The 21,608-nt window shown below is 38.7% G+C and overlaps 1 protein-coding gene and 1 long non-coding RNA gene across 2 annotated transcripts in view; one reads left to right on the top strand and one right to left on the bottom strand.

Moving 5' to 3' along the window:
- The first annotated feature begins 1,502 nt into the window (after positions 1-1,502).
- The window catches only part of LOC120529696, a 32,738-nt gene continuing 12,632 nt past the window's right edge, over positions 1,503-21,608 (top strand). The window contains exon 1 of the long non-coding RNA XR_005633794.1: positions 1,503-1,922. This is a non-coding gene — a long non-coding RNA (uncharacterized LOC120529696). The remainder of the gene's footprint in view (positions 1,923-21,608) is intronic.
- mafaa (v-maf avian musculoaponeurotic fibrosarcoma oncogene homolog Aa) lies at positions 17,930-21,113 on the bottom strand. Its single transcript, XM_039753749.1, has one exon. The coding sequence runs from the start codon at positions 20,362-20,364 to the stop codon at positions 19,477-19,479; it is 888 nt and encodes a 295-aa protein (XP_039609683.1). The 5' UTR covers positions 20,365-21,113; the 3' UTR covers positions 17,930-19,476.

The following is a 21,608-nucleotide window of genomic DNA, read 5'->3' as shown; positions in this document are numbered from 1 at the left end:
AAATATGAAACTGCATAGTTATACCATAACTTTTAATTTTGATGACTTGTTTTGTGACCTGTCAAATTATCCATCCTTTATCCAACCTGCTATATCCTAACTACAGGGTCACAGGGGTCTGCTGGAGCCAATCCCAGCCAACACAGGGCGAAAGGCAGGAAACAAACCCCAGGCAGGACGCCAGCCCACCGCAGCCTGTCATATTAGTTGTGTTTAAAGTTTTCATTGTACACACAGGTCACACTGTGCTTTGTGAATAGAACGGGACACGTTCGTCTTTGTCCTCCATTCACATGGCTTTGTTCTCCATTATGACCTTTGGTGTCCTACTTTGGGTTTGCAGGTATCTGATATCCCTAGTCATGACCAGTGTTGTGTAAGTTCACACCTCACAAGAACAAGCTCAAAGTTCAGTTCACACAGATTAAAAGGAATACATTCACGTTCATAGTTCACCATTTCAATTTTAAACTAGTTCGTGTTCAGATCATTTTGTATTTTTTAAGGTGTGACAATAAATGACAGGTTTATTTTTTTCAGTTTTGCATGCCTTATATTAGGCTATTACAGTGTTCTTGAATAAAATGCAATAATTATGAAGACTTTTTATTACACTTATATTGAGTTATACCCAGCAACAAACACGTTTAACCATGTATGCTAATATCCATCCATCCATCCATTATCCAACCTGCTATATCCCAACTACAGGGTCACGGGGGTCCGCTGGAGCCAATCCCAGCCTCCCCGTCAAAAAAAGAAATTAAATCGACGCAAGTATACATATAAATTACCGCTCTATTTCCAACCGTGTGCCACAAACGGTGACAGTGGGACCAGCGTGTAGGTGAACTAACTTATAATGCTGCCGGACAAAAGTCGCGTCACATATTGCATGTCCAACGGGGAAATATAAAAAGTACAACGTTTTCCTAAAAGCGAAATCGGGAGCTTCACCGCGTGCTCGTGTTAGTTGGGGGTTTAGGTGGGGGGGCAGCTTAAGCACAAGCAGGCTGACACAGACAATGACTACTTCCGAATACAGATACAGTAAATGGCAAAAAAGTCGTACGAAATAAATATTTGTAAACATTCGTATTTGGATTCGGCTCCACCCCAACATTACAGAATAGGGCAAAACCTTTTATCTGGACCTAAACCAGATCCAGAATGTCACATAAAACTGAACCAGCTCACGTTCAAGTTCTTCACTTATAGCAAATACGTTACGTTATGATCACCATTCTTAGAAAAATGAGCTTGTTCAATGAACACACTCTTTTGAACGAGATTCATGCACAACACTGCACATGACCCATGACAACTGGCAGCCACTAAAATTGCATACGCCACGTTCGTTAAAGGTTCCAAAAACAGTTGTTGGCAAACGTTCCTTTACTTAAAAATATCAACTTCACGTTTTAACGTTGCGGTAACATTCCTGAGTAACGTTTTGATAACCAACACGTAACCTTCCGCTAATGTTGATCTGTTTGCCCGTTGGCGCTTATGATTATAAGTCATATGCACCGATCCAGTGCACGTTCATGTATAATGCATAGTTAACAGCACATTATATATATACAAAGGCTCGTAAACCTCTCGTAACGTCAGCGGTCCAAAATGGCACGCGATCGCGAGTGTTTACGTCGTGCGAGCCGCTGGAGTTCAGCTGTTTGGTAGTTGCAGCCCAGAGCCGTCCGCCGTTGCGCTTCGCTTGTTTGTCCGCATGCGCACTCTTTTTTCTCTCCTGATTTTAACACCATGAAAATATTTTTTGAGAAACTGAAAGCACAATCAGTTCTCTGCTTTAGTTTTGTCCGTCATTGTACCCAAGTCCAAGGTGCATCCCTGACAACAGTCTTCCACTCTTGGAATACCGTGTGCAAATAAATAAGTAAAGTCTGTCTTCAGTTTAGTCGGTAAGTACACTAACCATTTATTGATTCATTCAGTTCATTAGTATTTAGTAAACAGCAATGTGCCAAATTAAGACAAATTTTTAGGGACATCGAAAAGCCATTACAGTAATCTGTAATCGCAGCCTCATTGTGCGGCCTTTCGCCTGTCTTCCGAATCTAAAAAGGCATCTCCTCTTGGCAGCTCACTCATATTAGCATTTGTTATTTATAAAAAAAAAAAGTTTAATGTACAAAGTATTTCAAGTAAGTAGTTAAGAGGCAGTCAGTAATTTTCTAACCCGCTTAGTCCTGAACAGGGTCCCGGGGTTAGTCTGCTGGAGCCTATCCCAGTTAGCATAGGGTGCAAGGCAGGAACAAACCCTGGACAGGGCGCCAGTACATCTCAGGGCAAACGTACACACACGTACCCCAGCCACACACTCGGGCCATTTCAGGATCGCCAAATTCAATAACCTGCATGTAAAGGGTATCTTTTCATCCATCCATTATCCAGCCCGCTATATCCTAACTACAGGGTCACGGGGGGTCTACTGGAGCCAATCCCAGCCAACACAGGGCACAAGGCAGGAAACAAACCCCGGGCAGGGCGCCAGCCCACCGCAGAAGGGTATCTTTTAATATTGAACAAACAAACCTGAATGAAGGTTGGCTTTATTGCCACTAGTAAAAAGTTGTTCTAATTTCTCTTTTTCATTCTTCTTAACTGGCATTTTTTATGAAGGCATGATTTAAAAAATATTACATAAATATTGATATATTACTCGGTAAATATTTTAATAAATACTGATGTTATTACTAATTAAGTATTTTAATTAATACTGATGTTATTACTAGCTACGTATTTTAAGTGCATGCTGCTTAGCTAGCTGATAACAACTGTCACCCTAAGTAAACAAAAAAAAGAAAAAATTGGAAGCCAATGATACACTTGATTGTAATATACACTAAATATGCAGTTTAACATTCAGGTGTAGCATTAAAAAAAGTGAATATATATATATATATATATATATATACTTGCGTGTATGTGTATGTATATACTTTATTTATATATGGTATATTGTATGTGTTTATGTATAGTGTTTATATAAATGTACTTCTATATGTAAATATATTTTGATTTTTTAAATGTTTTATAATGAGATGGCCATTTTTCAAATCTTTAAAAAATCCCAACCAGAATTGCAGGAAAATGTTATGCCAGTGATTAGATGTTACATCATAGAATCTCATTCGACTCTGCTTTCATGTGTTCATTTTAACTGGTTAGATACTGAACATACCGTATTCATTTTACTTGTATTTATTTCTATATTTTAACAATGTACCTTTGAGTGTGTTTTTTTTATGTACTGTATAGCTGCTGCAACACAGCAGTTTCTCCTTGGGACCTATAGTAGGTCCAGCTACAGCATGATACACATATTACAAAAGTGAATGGATGGATAGATTAATGTTATATACGCAGATGTGATTTATACACACATGTAAACCTAGTAAGAACGATTTAATTTAATAACATGGAAAAGCTCATTGTAAAATATCTATCTGTCTAGCTATAGAACAGTGAACTGTCTTTTCTGCCAGGTTGTATGAGGCTCTATCTCTATTGAAAACGATTTACCACCGATGCTAATGCTCCTTTTCTTTTATGTTAATTCAGCCTTCCATAAAATGCCCCAACTCTCAAATAACAGATCTTTTTGTTTCTGGAATCCCCGTCTCCATAGAGGGTTATATAGGTGGTCTCATTTTTGGCACATTTCTTACCCATTTTCTTATAATGTTGAGTAAGTAAGATGCTTTGTAGGATAAAGACTGTCTCAAAGTACAAAAGCGGATATCCAGCTTTCATGTCCTTAATAATAGATCAAAAGGAGAGCTCTGTGTCATCACATCGGTACCTTCCAGGATCATGTGTGCGGATAGTTTTATTTTGTATTGACTGATCACAGCATGTGAAACAGATTTTATTTTTTAATACCTTTACCAAAAGCTGAATTTTAATATCTTTTACTCACATTATCCAGCATTCATAACATCATGACGTGATAAGCAAATCAGGTGGAACAGTTTTAGCTGTTGTGAGCCAAAGGGTCGCCAGGTATCCATACCTGCACCTCTGTGGCATTCAGAAGAAAGCCAGGGTACCACTCCAGAAATGGGGGTAATGTGTAGTCCCCACACAGATAGTGAACTAAAGACTCGTAGCTTGTGGGTGAGCCGTGCTAATCTCTGCACCACCATAGTTTTATGATGTGTATCAAATTTTGTGCTGTTCTCCTTATCTACCAAACATAAAGCTGTGTGCAGCCAAAGTTCAGTTTTAAATGACTGATGGGACAAAATGTAAAGGTCTGTGAATCTTCACTGTAAAGAATAAAAGGGGTTGTTATTGGTGTCCTTGAGGTCCAGTCTTCAGTCAGGCTGTCTCTCAATACCCCCCACCCACCCCTCTTCTCTGCAGTTGCTAAAAAGTGCTGTATCAGGAACCATACTGAATCTGTGGAGTTAATGATATCCATCAAAGCGTGAGTCGGTGAAGGGAGGACGGCTGCCCTAGCTTGGTCGTTTTCCATGCCTTGGCGTAATGCGCTAACTGTTTAGGTCTTAGTTGCCGTTGCCGAGTCGCCACTCCCAACCAGCGAACACGTCTTTTGCATAGACTGTTTTCAGCCAGCCCATAAGACTGCGGCACTGCTACAATGCACTATTTGTCAGTCACTGGCTGCTTTTGGAGGGCAGTTTGTTTAAAGTAATAAGCAGGAATGGTTTTCAGTGGTTTACATTATTAGACACAAGCAAGATGAATAAACAGTGAATGAATTTAATATGGCGGTTATAGCAATTAAAAAGTGTCCATACTCAAATGCAAGCCTCCTTTTTTAGGTTACTTTGGGGAGTGCTTCATGAGGATATTAACTTGACCTCCATAGGATGACCTGTTCGACTGAGACGGGTATTGCCCTCACGGCACACACCATGTGCTTACGGTCCACTAATCGGACAGGGTGCAGCCCCCTACTGAGCAACTCATTTTTAATTATTTGCTCCAGTAACAGCCATAATAATAGACCAATTAGATTCCTGCAAAATTAAGCTGGGACCACTAAGAAGTAGAGAGAGTACCATGTCTCTTAGCAATAAACAGGCGTTCTGCACTTCACACAATTGGCACAATAAATTATTAACCCCCATCATTCACCTCACTTCTTTATTTTGCCAAAAGTTGAACTTCCACAACTCACTACAGTTTGCTGCAAAATCACACATTTGCCAGTTTAATTCTCATCGCTGAACCTGCCAGTACTCTGATTTTTATGAAATAAAAGTAAGCAATAGTACAATTGTGCTCTACATAAAAGAACCCCAAAATAAAAAGATGCTATTGTTTTCACTATGTGGCTCTCGGTGCAGTGTTACCAAATGGATCTTTGTGTGTGAAGCTCACAAATTACCTCTCAGTTGGCCAAACTCGCAAAGTGACTGTCAGTGTGTAGGGACACCAAATGACTATCACAGCATAGGCCTCACTCATTGGCTTTTATTATGGCTCCTCTTGTAAGGTTCACCACTGGCTGTCAGCATGTTGGGCTCACCAAGTGCGTCTCTGTGCATATTTTTAACAAATGGATCTTTGTGCCTGAGGCTCGCCAAGTGACTCTTAATGTGTAAAGATCACTGGTTAGCTCTCAGTTGGAAAGACGTACCAAGTGGTTGATGGTGTGAAGGGCCCACAGTGTGGTTGCCAGCTGTAGGACTCACCAACTGACTCTCAGCACATAAGGCTCAGCAACTAGTTTGGGGCGTACTAAGTCCCTCTTGGTATGTGTTGAATTCCAAGTGGCTGTCAGCATATAGGGCACATCAAGTGGCTATCGGTGTGAAACTCTTATCAAGCGACTCTCTGTGTGAAAGGCTTACTAACCTACTCTCGGTACATATGGCTCACCAACTGGCTCTCAACGTGTGAGGCTCACCAAGTGCCTTTCAGGGTGTAGAGCTCAGCAAGTGGCTCTCAGTGCACAAGGCTCGCAAAGTGATTTTTCGCACGTATGACTCTCAGAGTGATCGTCTGTATAAAAGGCTCGTCAAGTGGTTCTCAGTGTTGTAGGGTTCACCAAATGCCTTTTAGTCTTCAGGACTCAACTTGTGGCTGTCGTTTAATAGTTCTTGCCATGTGCCTGTTGCCAAATAAGCCTCAACAAGTGGCTCTTGACGTGTTGGACTCATTAAGTGGCCTTGTTTTCTAATGAGACTTATTTGTGGGTCTTCTACGCTGCTCTGAGGATGATATCTGAATGCCTTCCAAAAGTCATCCTGAAGCAGCTTTTGTTTGATTGTCTGTCTGATTGGCATCCTTGAAGCATTTAAAAAAAGTGTTCTCCGTGAAGATGTGATATTCAAACCCTACAGCACAGTCCATTGCTTATTTTTTCCCATGATTACCCTTTCTGTAAATAAAAGTAAATAATTAACAGCATAATATTAAAAAAAAAAGACTTCTGTGAGATAACTGAAGCTAGCCTGCAATGCAGCCACCATATGACAAGCTGGGAAAGATATGGACAAAGTGAGGGTAAAGCATTAAATAGGGAATTAAGGAACACACACGCACAAGCACAGCCATGGATAGATAGTTAAATAAAAACGAGATGCGTTATGTACATATAATTAATCTCCGGAGAGAGCTGGTATAATTGCTTTGAAGATGCATACCATGCGACTTCAGAGACTCAGCTGATTGCTTTTCATTGTTCCATTTCATGAACGCTCAAGGAGTTAATTGATTTGTTTGTGAGGTAAAGATGAGACAAACTAGGCTGCCAACACTATGATTATTGGTTGTCTCCAAAATATATAATATATACACTTAAATAATATCCACCGGCCTTTCTGAGCCCACTCAGGACATTAGGCTAAGTGGTGTGCTGAAGAACAGACAATCAATAGCTCGCAGCCTGTCACCTTATGAAATATAGCCCATGACTGAGACCTGCCATCTTAAATTCTACTTGGACCTACCTTGAACCCTGTTATCTGTAAACAGTCTGGAATGTTTCACTTCATAAAGCTTGAGTACAGATTTGTCTAAACTGCTGCAATTCACCAGTTTTATCACAACCAGCTCCACTATGGTTGTTTGGCTAGACCTGGGATGCCATCTATCTGCTCCTCTGTTCATTTTCTCTTTTGCTTGTGTCTACAGAAATAATAGCTTCTGAAATGTGGGAAACAGCACCAAGCATCTAGAATTTAGAGTATACTTGAAAACTCGGGAGGCAGCAACAGGAAAGGAGGTCAAGGCCAGGCTTAGGTGCTTCCACAGGGAATAACATGCTTTCTTACTTTATTTTGCCAATAACTACCTAAACACTCGCAGTGAACAAAAAGGAAGCCTCAATAGCAAGAACATTGTTATATACTGCAGTTCAATGGCAGTTTTGTTTCATTTGTTGTTTTCTGTTTTCCACTTTAATGGAACTGCCTGCATTTGTGACATTCAAAATTAACCATGACTGTACCAGTCACTAGCTGTGCAGACTTTGCATGCATGAATCTCTCTGTGGATTGATCTTATTGGTAACTCTAAATTGACCTGGCATGAGTGAGTGTGCCCAGTGATGGAATGGCACTAGGCTTTGTAAATGGATGGGTAGATTCAGGGATGTCAATTGCTTGTTGTTATTAATTAATCGTTACAATTACTGATTCCCTTAACCAATATGTGATGCTGCATTTTTCTGCAATGGCCTAAAGAAAAATCAGCTGAATTTGTTGTCACAAGAGGAAAATGCCCAGAATAATTAATGGCATCCATGCCTCAGCTTCTATTTATATGTAAAATGTACATTTTATAATATAATATAATATAATATAATATAATATAATATAATATAATATAATATAATATAATATAATATTGTGGTGGGCTGGTGACCTGCCTGGGGTTTGTTTCCTGCCTTGTGCCCTGTGTTGGCTGGGATTGGCTCTAGACGACCCCCATGACCTCGTAGTTAGGATATAGCGGGTTGGATAATGGATGGATATATAATATAATATAATATAATATAATATAATATAATATAATATAATATAATATAATATAATATAATATAATATATGGCCATATCTGCTTATATATACACACCAATGTTAGTTCTAGCTACATTAATAAATGAACATTTGTTTATTTATTCTCTCCTTGTGTCTCTTACCTATTTAAAGATATGAGTAGAAATCTATCATTACTATATGCTTATTTGTATGGCACCTTTCATATCCTTATTTTATGTAGGGTTTCATCTATCTGTCTATCTATCTATCTATCTATCTATCTATCTATCTATCTATCTGTCTATCTATCTATCTATCTATCTGGCTATCTGATCTTCAATATGCTTGCATTTATAAGGTTTCTATTTTACATTAGAAAATAACAGCCTTTATTTTTCTTTGATTATCTGTACCTCTTATGTAGTGAACACCATCACAAGCACACTTTTATTTATTTGTTTTTTTTCTTTTGGTGCACAGGCTGGTTACATGGCTGCCTAAGGTCATAAAGAGAGTCACCAGCAGGGTTTTTTTGGCCATCATATGGTTTAAAGTCCACCAGGCCATACCTGCTAAAAGCCACCTTTTATTTTAAACAGCCCTGTCACTGTTTTATCACTCTAGCATTACAATTACTAACGTGTGACAGAGCGCAAACCCCTATAGTATCCACTTTAGCTTTTTAATCAGCCGTATTCAACCCAGTGTTGGGTTTGAAGGATCTGCTGACTCTCTTAAATAAATATAAACACATTTTTAGTCCTGAATAACTGTAAGCTGTCATTTAAAATGGGGCACTAAAGGAGACAACTGAGAAGTATGACTTTAACTTAAGTTTATGAATATATTGCATGTTTCTATGTAAAACCCCACAAATATTTCATTTCATTATTTCATAGATCTGTACCTTAAAGATTTTTTTTTTGTAATTTTAAACAGACACATTTTTGCTTGCATCTTTCTTTGTGCTGACCTTGGCGAGGTCCGGTTAAAGAAAAATAGAATCGTACAATGAAAGGGTGGATGTACCAGTGAAAGGAAATCACATTTTGTTATTAAACCTAATATTCTCTGAATCACAGAACCCAATTCCTAATCATGGGAGCCAAAACGTATTCTCTCAGCATCACCAGAACCAGAACTTCATGATGAAACCCATTAGGATTACCAATGGACCCCTCTGTGTGTCTTCAAGATGTAAGAGGAAAAATCAGAGTAACCAGAGAAAAACCTCATGCAGACATACAAAAAAGTAACAATATAAATGCATTATTTAAAATGTATAATTAGCAATGGCAATAATGATAATAAATTAAAATGGCCAGACAAAACAAATCTCACGGATCGTGACAGCCCCTATCCATGAGGTGCTCTATTTTAAAAATGCAATCCACGATGTAGGCTATAATTAGGAGTCCTTCGTGCTGCCGCTAACAGCCAGTGTGGGAAATTGTGTTTGCGCTGCACTTCTCCCTGCTTCCTCTGGCAAGATGGTTAAAACAAAAGGCGCACAAAGCATCTGCTATATTGGGGTTATGTATAGCATGTAAAGCATGGTGTTTGTGAAAAGAGCCCTTGGCACTGTGATAAACCCGTGAGGGGATATCACACACTATGTATTTTCCACAATTCCATTTTGTTAAATTAAGGAACTGCAAAGGTCACTAGGTAGCTTACCATGATGATACTGCCCTAACAGGAAGTGCCTTTTTATCAGAAATACAGATGCATGCAATGAAAACAAAGAAAATCTTTATAAAAGTACGGAAATGCACAAAAGGCACTTAAACAATTTATGTAGAATGAAGCCTTCTAATTTTTCTTTAATGCTACCACCTGAACAAAAATGTCATGGAGTGAAACTAACAATACAAAATTCACTTGTGTTAACATAAATAAGTCTAAGGTGCCTAAAGGCATCAAGACTTACAGTAAATGAAACATTTTCTAGTAAATAAGCAAAAAAGTTGTTTCAAATGAAACAAATACAATAAAATGTGAAGCTGAGAATGGATCAAGTATTATGCAGGATAATGTAATGAAAAACTTTAGCTGCTGACATGCGAATGGGTGGACCAGTCAGACGTTTCTAGGGATGTCATAAAGTGGCAGTGCTCATCTTTTAATTTTCACAATACATGAAAAGATTAATATTATTCATGCCTACACACATTTATACTTATAATATCCTATCAACACTTGCACTATACAAGCAAACGACTATACTGTATATGTATATGGACCTCTGTTCTCTGTGTCCTGTTCAAAGAGGATATCAGTTGAAGACAAGCGGTGCTATACTTTTCTTTTGCTGTGTTTATAATGGTCTTCTTTTAAATACATGAACAGTGAATGACTCCCGCATTGCTCTCCTAAAGTTTATGCCCGGTCAGCCTATGCCAGTCAATAGACATGGCAAGGTGGGTAAGCTCCCTATTTACCCAGACTGCTATGCACACTTCTCCCTTTCGCTGCAGTGCTGAGCTATGAGGCACGTTGCTCTCGAGTCCCACACAGCTCTGGGGCGTATCAATCATCTGAGAGGGTAATCTGATTCCAGAATTCTCCACCACCTTCGCTGTGGTCACATCAGGAGGCCTCTAAGGGCGTGCGGGTATCTTTGTTGCTCCTCACTGTCACAGGCTGCACAACTGTTTTCTGAATTCACGCATTTGGAGGAAATCCTCGGCAGGAGCGCCTTGTTAAACAGCGCTGTATTTTTGACCATTTGCTTAAGAATTTTTTTGTCTAAATGTGCGTTTTTTCTGCCTTTTTACTCAATATTACTTTTTTTCTTGTCTCTCTGTTTTTTTGTGCAGACTTGTTTAACTTTTGTGCTTTTCTCTATATTAATATAATTATATATGTTCTGTATTTTTGTATACAGTGTGTATGGACATACATATGTGTGAAAATAAAGCTGTGTGTGTTGATGAATAATTGAACCAATATGATTTATCAAAACTTTACAGATATGGCATCTCTAGATTTTTTTTCCCTTTTCTCATTGACAGCGTGACTTTCTTCACAAAGCTCTTCAATATTTAAAGACAGTCAGTGTCTTCATTTAAGCCAAGTTAAGTTGGCCGAGTGAGCCCAGGGATCGCATTTTCTTCATCAGAACTGCTCTTTCTGCTTGCTTTTATGGCAAAGTTCAATCACAATTTACTTCGTCCTTATTTGTGCACCCAACTACTCAAACAAATTAAAACACGGTTGCTGTTCTACAAAACTTACTTTTCTTGATTTCTGAGAAAATATGCCTGCATGAAACCTACTACCAAGGAGAATATCAGTCCATTACTACAATGCCTTTAAAAAAAGGAGCCATATAATTGGAGAAATACAATTAATTTAAACAAGGAAAAACAAAACAGGAGTTTTATGCATTAAATAAGTACATTTTGTCACATAATAACTTACAGAAATCATAATAATTACGATAAATAATTAATCATAATAAATAACTAATTTAATCAATAATTCAAAAGAAAGCTAAACATTTTTTTCTTTTTATGTATTAATTTACCAATTTTGTGTGTTTTGTGTTCCATTTAAGTGAAGTGTCAGCTCTTATTTAAACATTTATTAAAAGAGGCACGCTACATGCCGCAGACCTCGTGCCAACTGTAGACTTTTGGATTCTTTCTGCATCAATGGCCGCCTCACTGAACCACTGCAAAGTATCTGATCCGAATTGGCAGCATGTTAGGAAACCAGGGTGGGGGCTTCAGTGAAACCTGAGGCCTCAGCAGCTCAAATAAATGAAGGGTCCCAAAGGTTAAAGGATACAGTTGAAATCTGCTCAGCCGGATTTTCAAACCTTAACCCAGAACAGTCCAATTGTTATTAACAGTAGTACTTGGAGAGAATGTGGCCCATGTACATAGCAAGCATATTATCATTATTAGTATTATAATTATTAGTATTATTATCTGGTGCCTTAACCGTGGATGCTTGTTGACTTCCGGCTGGTTTTATTGAGATAGCCTCCAGCTCTATGTGATTTTAAAACTGAATTGGATTAATGTACTAATTATTATTATTATTATTATTATTGTTTTTATTATTTCTTGGTTTGTGCTGGTTGCTTTTTACCGGACATCCACTGGGTTTCAGAGATCTTAATTGTCCAATGCTTAGGACTTATTATTATTATTATTATTATTATTATTATTATTATTAAATTCATATCACTTTCTAAACCCACTTTAATCCTACATTACAATTTCAAGTTTTTCAATTATTATTATTACTCTGGACAAAAGAGTGCATAGAAAATTTACTGTTATGAGTAATAATAGTAATATATGAGAACATTAATGGCAATAGCAATAATATTTTTTAATTATCCATTTTTGAAAACCTACATGATCACCACTTAAGATGGCCAAAACATTATTATTATTATTATTAATAATAATAATAATTCAGCTAAGAGAGATTGGGCATAGAATACATATTATTAGTAGTATCATTGGTATTAAGGAAAAGAATAATTATAGTTCTGTGCTTTCATCGCTTTCTAAACCTGCTTTAATCTGTATCACATTTTTACTGACTGGAAAAAAGACGACATTGGAAATGTACTGTTGTGAGTAATAATAGTACTAATAATGAAAAAGAACAATAGCAACTATTATTATTATTATCAATAATAATCATGTTCAAAATTTTCTAATCCCACTTAATCGACAGTTAAAGTCTTGGGTGCTGAAGCCTTTATTATTATTATTATTATTAATAATAAAAATGTTGTTGTTGTTATTATTATTACAATTGCACTGAACAGAAAAATGCATGTAGAGAATATTATTATTTTTGCTGTTTTTATAACAACACTTAAACTCCAAGCATATCAAGCGAACTAGAAAATGTGGATGCTTACTAGAAACTGTGTCGGAGATCTTAAAACAGTGTGCTTGAAAAGCGAATAGGAAAAAGAAATACATTTCTGCAATAAAAATACATTTTACTAAATGACAATATTTCATATGTACATTTGTTCTAAATATGAAGGCATTTGTTTTAGGTTTATTTCATATTAAGCTTAGTTTCTTGAAGACATTGCTTTTTTTTATTATTTTTTTTAATTATAGGACTTTTAAGAAAATAAAATAAAATGTAAACAAGGCCGAGAACACTAAACCCCCTGAGCTATTTGGCTGACTGCCGCTGCGTCTTGCGGTGCGCGTGTACAGGACAGGACAGGACAGTGCAGGACATCCCATCATGTCCAGTGACTTTAACTTCTGGCCGGATTCACTTCATTATTTGTTTTTTTGAGACTGTATATGCCCTTCTATGCTTTGTGCGTTTTTCCTAATTCAAGACTACTGTGGCTATCCATTACTTTCCAATTCTGAGAAGGGATGTTCTAAAGAGTCATTTCTATTTGTTTTATAGAATCCATCGAAAGTGAAGGTCTTTCACTTTAAGAAGTTACCCATTTAAAGGCAGATGTTTCAATCATATCCAATCTTGTAATTATACTAGCCTAACGTCCCTCAAAATGTTTATGCAAATGTTACCAAGCGATAAATTTGCAATGCATATATGGAAATGTCCTTCTTTTCGTAGCTATACAAAAATAAAATGGCATGGCTATAAAATGAAATGCAAAAACAAACTTTTACTTTAGTACTCATCATTCTCATGAAATAGAAGACGGACATAGAGCAGAATGAGAGGGATAAAAACCAAAACAGGTTGAGAAATTAAAAAAACGTATGTGTGACAAGCTGCAAACAGTTTATATGGCTCATTTCAAAATGGACTTTTGTTGAGTAAGTTTCCTCTTTACCTCAGTTCATCAAATTCCTGGGATGACAATATGAATTTTGATTTCTCTTTGTTTTTGTAATGTCCCCATTTCCTTCCTCCACCTCTGCGCCTCTGCTCTGCAGGTTTCCCTCGTGTTTTGTAATGTGCACTCAGTTTTAATGCTGCCTCTGGTCTTCCTTTATTTGTCTGCAATCAATCAGCTTGTGACCTTCAGACTCTGCCTATACGGTATATGCCACACCAGGAGAAGGTCTCCCGTTGTACGCCATATCCTAAGAAGTGACTTTATGTTGCTGTGCTCTTGTAAACTGTAATTTATCTGACCCCTGCATTATTTAGGACTTAACGCAGCACTTGTGTGAAAGCAAACAGGAGCACTAAAGGCACTAAAACTGACTTTTCCTGAAGACAAGCATGAGCACACGTGAGTTGAAGACATCAAAACACCTGCCCAAATGCGTTTCTCCACACAGCTAAGACAATTAACAGATTTCTTCATAGTTCTTGAAATCACAGCCTTTTTTTTCTCCAACAAACAAACAAAGCCATTTGACGACCAGTATACTACTGCCATTGGTCTCTAGGACAGTCTTGACTCGATCCATGTTTGCTTTTCACACAGTTCTCTAGAGGTTTATAAAGTGTTGTTTAGCTCGGAGACTTTTTACTTTTCACTATAAAAGGCTCCATTTAAAATAAAGACTGAAGGAGATGAAGTCACTCCATTTAGTAGCCAGCTAGTGTTAAAACCTGCACCATAGAATATAATGTACCCTATACAGAACACACAGAGCAAAATAATAAGAAGAATGGCAGTCAAATTCTGAGTCCAGACTGCCTGTCTCACTCCCACTCTCCATCACACGCCTGGAGAGGTTGCCCACCCTTGGTAGAACAGTTCACACCATGGGTTTGCAAGTGAAACTAAATAGTTTTCTTCCCTCAGAACTCAAAGACTGATAAATGTTAAATAACTTTCATCTTCACTGAACAAAAAACCAAGACCAGAATAAGAGCTCGTTCATACAGCTATAAATCAAAAACAAATCCTCAATCTAATTTCATTGACCTTGTGTGCACTCGGCGGATAAAACAGAAAATGGACTTTAGCTCTCTTTTCTATGTGTCCATCATTGTGTATGTATGTGGGGATTGTTCAGATCAAATGCTAGAAAACACATTCAGTCTTTTTTTTTTTTCTTTCTTTTTTTCAAAATAAAAATTACATGAGTGAAATATCTTTAATTATTAACCCTAATGAATCACTTGGAAATTGTTTTATCATTTTCTGTCACTCATGATTATTTCTTTATTTTAACATATGTCCTTTATTTGAGTGTTTATTAATCTTGTATTTCTATATTTGTTTGTATATGGAACACACCTAAAGATGATGTTGTTTTTACTGTGTGTGTTGCGTTTACTTTTATAATAATAGGCGTTCTTTTCTAACTCTTAAAAAAAAATGAACACCTTTTTACAGTACACCTCCACAGCAGTCCAAGCCTTCTAACCTTATTTCCAGTCTGTGTTATGTATTATAGGACCCTTTTTTTTTTTTCGAAACTCTTGCCATCCTTCATCATTTGGTCCTCAGTTAATAATTTATTGGTGCTCTTAGTATAGTAAAGTGACTTTGGACTTCAGTCTCTGAGGTTGTGGTTGTGGGTTCATATCCCGCTACTGACACTGTGACCATGAGCAAGTCACTTCACCTGCCTGCATGCGCTTCGTATGGGAAACAAGAAATGTAACCAGTTCTACCTCAAATGTTGTAAATCAACTTGTATAATCGCATCAGTCAAAAAGAAATCAAATAATAGCAATGTGATGGTCAGTGCCTGGCTGTAGTTGTACACATTCGAGCCTATTACGTTCTCGGTTTTTTTTTTTCTTATTATTATCTGAGGCCAGTGGAAGTCGGAAGTCCGCAGTCGAAACAGCAAAGTGGCATTTACGTGTCTGGTACTGCAGAAGACTGGCACCGCACTTCACTAGTGGACCCCCATTAATGCTTGAACATTACATGAAGATGATGGCAAAGTAGCCAAGCAAAGTAGAATTCATTATTAACATTTATGATAACCTTAAACTTGTGTCATCCTTCTCATTTCATTATAAAATAGCTTCCGCTTAAAAACAACTAGTTTATGTTTAATAGTTTACGGAATTAAACATTTTATTTGATTGGAATAAGCAAGCACTGATCTCTTAACCACATTCACAGCTAATTTTTCTAGACGTTAATTCTGGTAAAATAACTAAATGAAATGGCGATACTGGGGAAATCAGCGGCGGAGCGATTAGCGCACTAAAAGTTCTCAGAGATCATCGCAGCAGGACGGTTTAAATCAGGCTTTTTGGTAAACACTCGAGTTTTAGTAGAACTGGAAACAGCGTACGAAATTCATTGCCTTAAAAATTGAAATTTAATTTTTCCGCATAAAGGAAAACTTCCGTGCAAAAATTAATGTAATATTAGTGTTTTTTGCGCATGTGATTACACAAGTTGGGGTTAGAGAAGTAGTTGATTTATATGAAAGGGATTGAGTGGATTCGAAAATATTAAGTTATATATATATATATATATATATATATATATATATATATATATATATATATATATATATATATATATATCATATAGCCGCTGCAGTGGTAAGAAGGTATATAAAAGGTTTACTGCGTATTTTTCGTGCGTTTTGCTCAACTTTTCAGCAACTGACATTATTTAATGTTCTCTTTTTAATCTAGTATTTAGAAAAAAAAATCGCCAATATATTTTTATTTTAATCCCTTTAAATCTGTTTTCTGCATTAAGTAGAACAGAGAAAGCTATAACGCTGAAATTGCACATTTCAATGAGTTACATGCGACGTATTGCTGAAGCGTTGTCACATCATTTAACAAAACTGCTATTCTGTCTCTTAACGTTTACAGTTTTAAAATGTTATCGTTTCTGTGATTCGTTTGTTCATTGGCTTATTAAGTCATCAACTTTCCAAACATTGGGGGTTTTTTTTCTGAATAAGTTTTTTTATATATATATATAAATATTACTCGCAGCTTAAAGTGCGATTAATGCTAATCAAACCATCCCTTAACTTCACTTTTAATACCTCCGTTTCTTTCCTTAATTTTCAACAATCTCCCGTGAGTTTTTAATATAAATTATTGACCATCTTCAGGAATGTGTCGAGTGTTCTAAACGCGACTTTAATTTGAGATAATTAATGAGCGTGATATGTCATAATTACAATAAAGTGTGTCCATTTTCTTTTTACAGTATTATTGGTGTTTTTGTGCTATTGTTAATTAATGAAATATGCGTGGAAAATTTCACAGATGTCCGCTTTAACTCCTGGACCTTCTAAATTTACACAATTTTTAAATTACTGGCTGTATATTAAAATACTGTCAAATGTTGTCCAGCATTATGTTTTAGCCGTTTACTAATACAAGGATACTAATAATAATAATAATAGTTGCGCTAAAAAAATGAAACCATCAATAAAGCAGCAGTGTTTTCTAATAAAACGTTTGATTGCAACATGTATAAAAGTATAAATAATAATTAGGCATCCCCTGTTTATTTTTTGTTCCGTTCCCCAGTTTTCCCCTGACCTTTTAATTACAGCCTGGTCATTCCTTGACTCATTCTGCCACTGACAGAGCTACTCAATGCTGTCCCGATTCGAGCATGTGTCCTGAGAAGGGAACACTTTATTTTTTTAACGTTCGCCAAGCACAGAAGGATCGACACACTGGCACAGCTGCAGAACACTAAATTCTCACGCACCAACAGGCGCCCAGCAGACACACGTGCCAGTCTCGCACTCCCTCCAGAAACTCACCGGCACCAGAAAACACTCCTGTACAGGTACTCACGGCCAGGGACCGGCGCGTGTGCACGTGTACAAGCAGACATATAGAGAAGGCACAAGTACGCACAGACACACGAGCAGATACACAGGCAGGCACACGCATGCACGCAGCCTACGGGTGCTCTGAACCTTTCTGGCCGACGGAGCGGTGGTATCTTTCTCCCGCCCCCCCCGAGCAGTCTACACTCCCACAGCACCAGAAGAAGCCTCAATCTGTTCAAATCTTTTATTGACAGAAGTTCATGAAAGATCTGCCCAATGAGTTTTTTCAGTTGTAGCAGAAAAGTTGTCTCGGTTGTGATAAACAAGCACGTGCGCACCTTTTCCAAATGCGCTCAACTTTTATCACTTGCCAGTGTTATGGTTTACAAGGTAACCGAATGAATGACTGTAGCTCTGAGCACCATCAACGCTCATTTCACGGCGTTACATAGAGAACTTTAAAAATACCTGCTTTACAATATATTGCAGAAGGAAAACCAGAGCGAGGATATGTCTGTTCTACCTCAGATATATGCGGCCAAATGACTACCAAAATCTAAAAAACAAAGGGCTCATGATGCATAGAGATTAGCAGCAAACGGATTGCAGTCCATATATTACTATATTTGTCATGTCAACTTTGATAAGTTAATATATCCACCTCTTCCACATTTTTTGACAGCATAGCCAGTTAAATTTCATTAAAAAAACAGAAACAATGATCTTAGAATAGTGCATTAGGCTTTTAAACTCTACATCTTCGTTTAAATTATAATATGTTATTTGCATGCTGTTACATACAAATGTTTTATTATTATTAAGACTTTTTTTTTCTTTTTTACCTTAATGATCAAGCAAGGGAAAAGAAATTTTTCAAAAACATACTAACTTAAATAATTCTACATATTTACAAGTGGACATAAACATCTGGCTCAGTTTTAAAGAGGAAAGTAGGAGAGAGAAAATGAAAACTAGCCGTTTGCACTCCTCCGTCGCTGATTTTCAAGTCCACCACTCTCTCTTTCTTTCTCTCTGCTTGTTTTTAGAGTCAGTCCATCTCGGGTCTCTCTCCGCCACTACCAGACAACATAATCAAACTTAAAAAAAAAAAAAAAATAAGAGCTGAAAAAAGTTCGATTATCGGGCCATGCGTCTGATCCTGGGGTGAGTAATATAAGTAGAAAAACGAGGACTTGAAATACCATACATGTCCTGCATGCAGGGTTGATAAAAAGGTCTTTAGAAGTTTTGCTGGGTCTATACGACCGCAAGAGTCTCTTTGTACGAGCTGCGTTGTCCACCAGCGACATATTCCGCAAATAACCTGGAGAAGCGGTAAGTGAGAACTTCGTATTGCTTTGTAGTTTTTTTTTTTATTGTCACCGAGCCGTCCTGTTAAGTATTTAAGCACACTCCTCTTTTCTTAAGACTGTCCTTTTTCTCAAAGCGAGTCCCATCACGGATTAAGACTGTTGCAAAGTTGGCTTTTCTTTAAGACATTCGTGCACGTGAGTTGTATTTGGTTGTCCGATTCTTTATTCATGCTGCAAGTCCCAGATATAATTTAAGACTTCGGGCTGACAAAGGGACGTTTCGCATGATTTGCCTCCTGCTTTTTTGGCGGTTTGGGAGGGCATTTAATTCCACTTGAGTGCAAAACTTGGGGCCAACTGAAGTATGCACGACTGGCGTCTTGAGCAAAGGAACAAGAAACGTGTATTTACAACTGTTTGAAAAGTTCTCGAGTTACTGAGCGTTATAGGGATACATAAACTTCAGAAGTTATTGCAAAAACGAAGACAAGAAAATCGAGAAACGGGGTTGGAGGAGCATAGGGAGAAGTGCCCTCACATAAAGAAGTCTTTGGGAGGGGGGCCCTGTGGCTGCTCCCGGCTGAAGCTGCGACTGGCCAGTTTCTCGTACTTCTCTTTGTAAAGGTCCCGTTCCTTGGCCAGCCGAGCCACGTCCTGTTTGAGCTGCTCCACCTGGCTCTGCAGGGTACATTTCTCGCTCTCTAGCATGTGTCTCTGTTGGACGCGTTTGAAGCGGCAGGACTGTGCATAGCCCCGGTTCTTCAGGGTGCGCCTCTTCTGTTTCAGGCGAATCACCTCCTCTTTGCTAAAACCCCGCAGCTGCCGGTTGAGCTCCCGTACGGTCATGCTGACCAGCTGATCGTCCGAGAAGCGCTCCTCAAGGCGCAGGTGATGGGCGTGATGATGATGATGGTGGTGGACCTGATGGTGGTGGCCGACAGCTGTGGCGGAGAGTTCCTCACCCCCGAACTGCTGCCCCCTGAAGCCGTCGTAGCCCTGATGATGGTGGTGATGGTGGTGCGGGTTGCCGATGAGTGCCTCCACCGCGTCCTCTGGAGTCAGGTTCAGGGCCTCGGGGTTGATGTGGTGCTGGTAGTTGGGTATCCAATAGAGGTCCTCTAGCTGAGGCTTGTTGGCCGGGTTCTGGCTTACGTTGCTGTTGCTGCTGCTGCCACTGCTTGGGTTAGGGTTGGAGAGTGCCCCGGGGCTAGGCGCGCAAAAGCTGGGCGAGGAAGGCACGGAGGAGCACGGGGTGCTGATAGGGGTGGAAGACAAAGAGCCAGGGGGCAACCGGTGGCAGTAGCGTTCCGATTCAGGGGGTTCTTTCTTGACCTCGAACTTCATTAAGTCGAAATCATTGACGTACTCTATGGCAAGGGGACTGTTGGGCATTTCTCCGTTCATACTGAGGTCCGAGGCCATTTCAGTCCATGCAACAGGAGCAGCCCTCCCAGCCAGCGTCTGCGCCACAGCCACAGAGCCTACTGCGCACACACGGCACCGGGGCGAGCCTCTAGGCAGTGACGGCTCGGTTTTTAAATGGGCACCTGCCGAGTATTTTTAGACCAATGGCCACCACCTCTCCTCCCCGGTCCAGCGCCAAAGCCGACAGTCCCTCGGATAGAAGAAGAAACTTGAAACCAGTCAGGGTCCCGCCGTAACCTTCGGCTGCCGGCTTAGCAGCTTATTATTGGAATACAGTTAGTCGTTTCGCTTTATCCGTTTGTTTTTCATATAAAGTCACAAATCGGGCAACTTCCGGCGCATTTGACAGCTATTGTGCGGATAGGAGATATAACTTAACTTTATTCAGATCTTCGGTGGAGCTGAACACTTCAAAGATCGCAAAAGTCAACGGCGTCAATCCACAACTTTAGAAAAGTTTTAGTCCTCCAGAAACAGAAGTATCAGGCAGTCGGCGTCTTCAATCTTGGCGGCATCTACAGCAGAAAAGCAGGCTTCTGTTTACTTTATCAGGTTTTAGTGAAAAAATCCTTCAGGCTGAAAATGTTGGTTTTCTACTCGAGAGCAGATCATTAATGCAACCTTTATTGGTGTCTGTATTTTTACAGTTATTTTCAACTTATCTCTACACAGACATTCGAGGCGCTATAATCCTGACATATACTGTCACAGCCAAAGCCTTCGCCTGACCTGCCGAGCGGATTGCTAACACTTAACTGAACAGCTGAATGGAGCGCTCGGTCGCTTTATAGATATAATTGTACTGTCCCACCTACTGGGAATGTGATAGCACCCCTGCGCCAATCGCAGAAAGAGATAACGGGAAATTTGCATTTTTCTATAGCAACGTTGGGCTGAAATCCAGCTGCTGTCCGAACAGTGCCCTCTAGTGACAGGTATCAATAAATAAAGTTTACAACAAATACATTTTCTTATAATACAAGTGCCTACACGTAACTTCATTGTATCGCTAAAAAATAAATCCGAAATACCTCCCATGTTAAGTCAAAACGAGAGATATAATGAGCATTTTAGAGCTGAACTGCGCCCAATAACTGTAGCCCAGGCCTGTACTCACATAAAGACGTGTTCGTACACACAAACCAGTGAAAGTTCTTGGGGGGCAAATCATTCCAGCCGGTACAGAAATGCGCACTTATTTTTTCCTGTCCTTAAAATTACATTTCTCAAACCGCTTTGAT

The sequence above is a fragment of the Polypterus senegalus genome, chromosome 5 (genome assembly GCF_016835505.1).
Source record: "Polypterus senegalus isolate Bchr_013 chromosome 5, ASM1683550v1, whole genome shotgun sequence".
Taxonomy (NCBI): domain Eukaryota; kingdom Metazoa; phylum Chordata; class Cladistia; order Polypteriformes; family Polypteridae; genus Polypterus; species Polypterus senegalus.
This window is presented reverse-complemented; position numbering and strand designations above follow the sequence as displayed.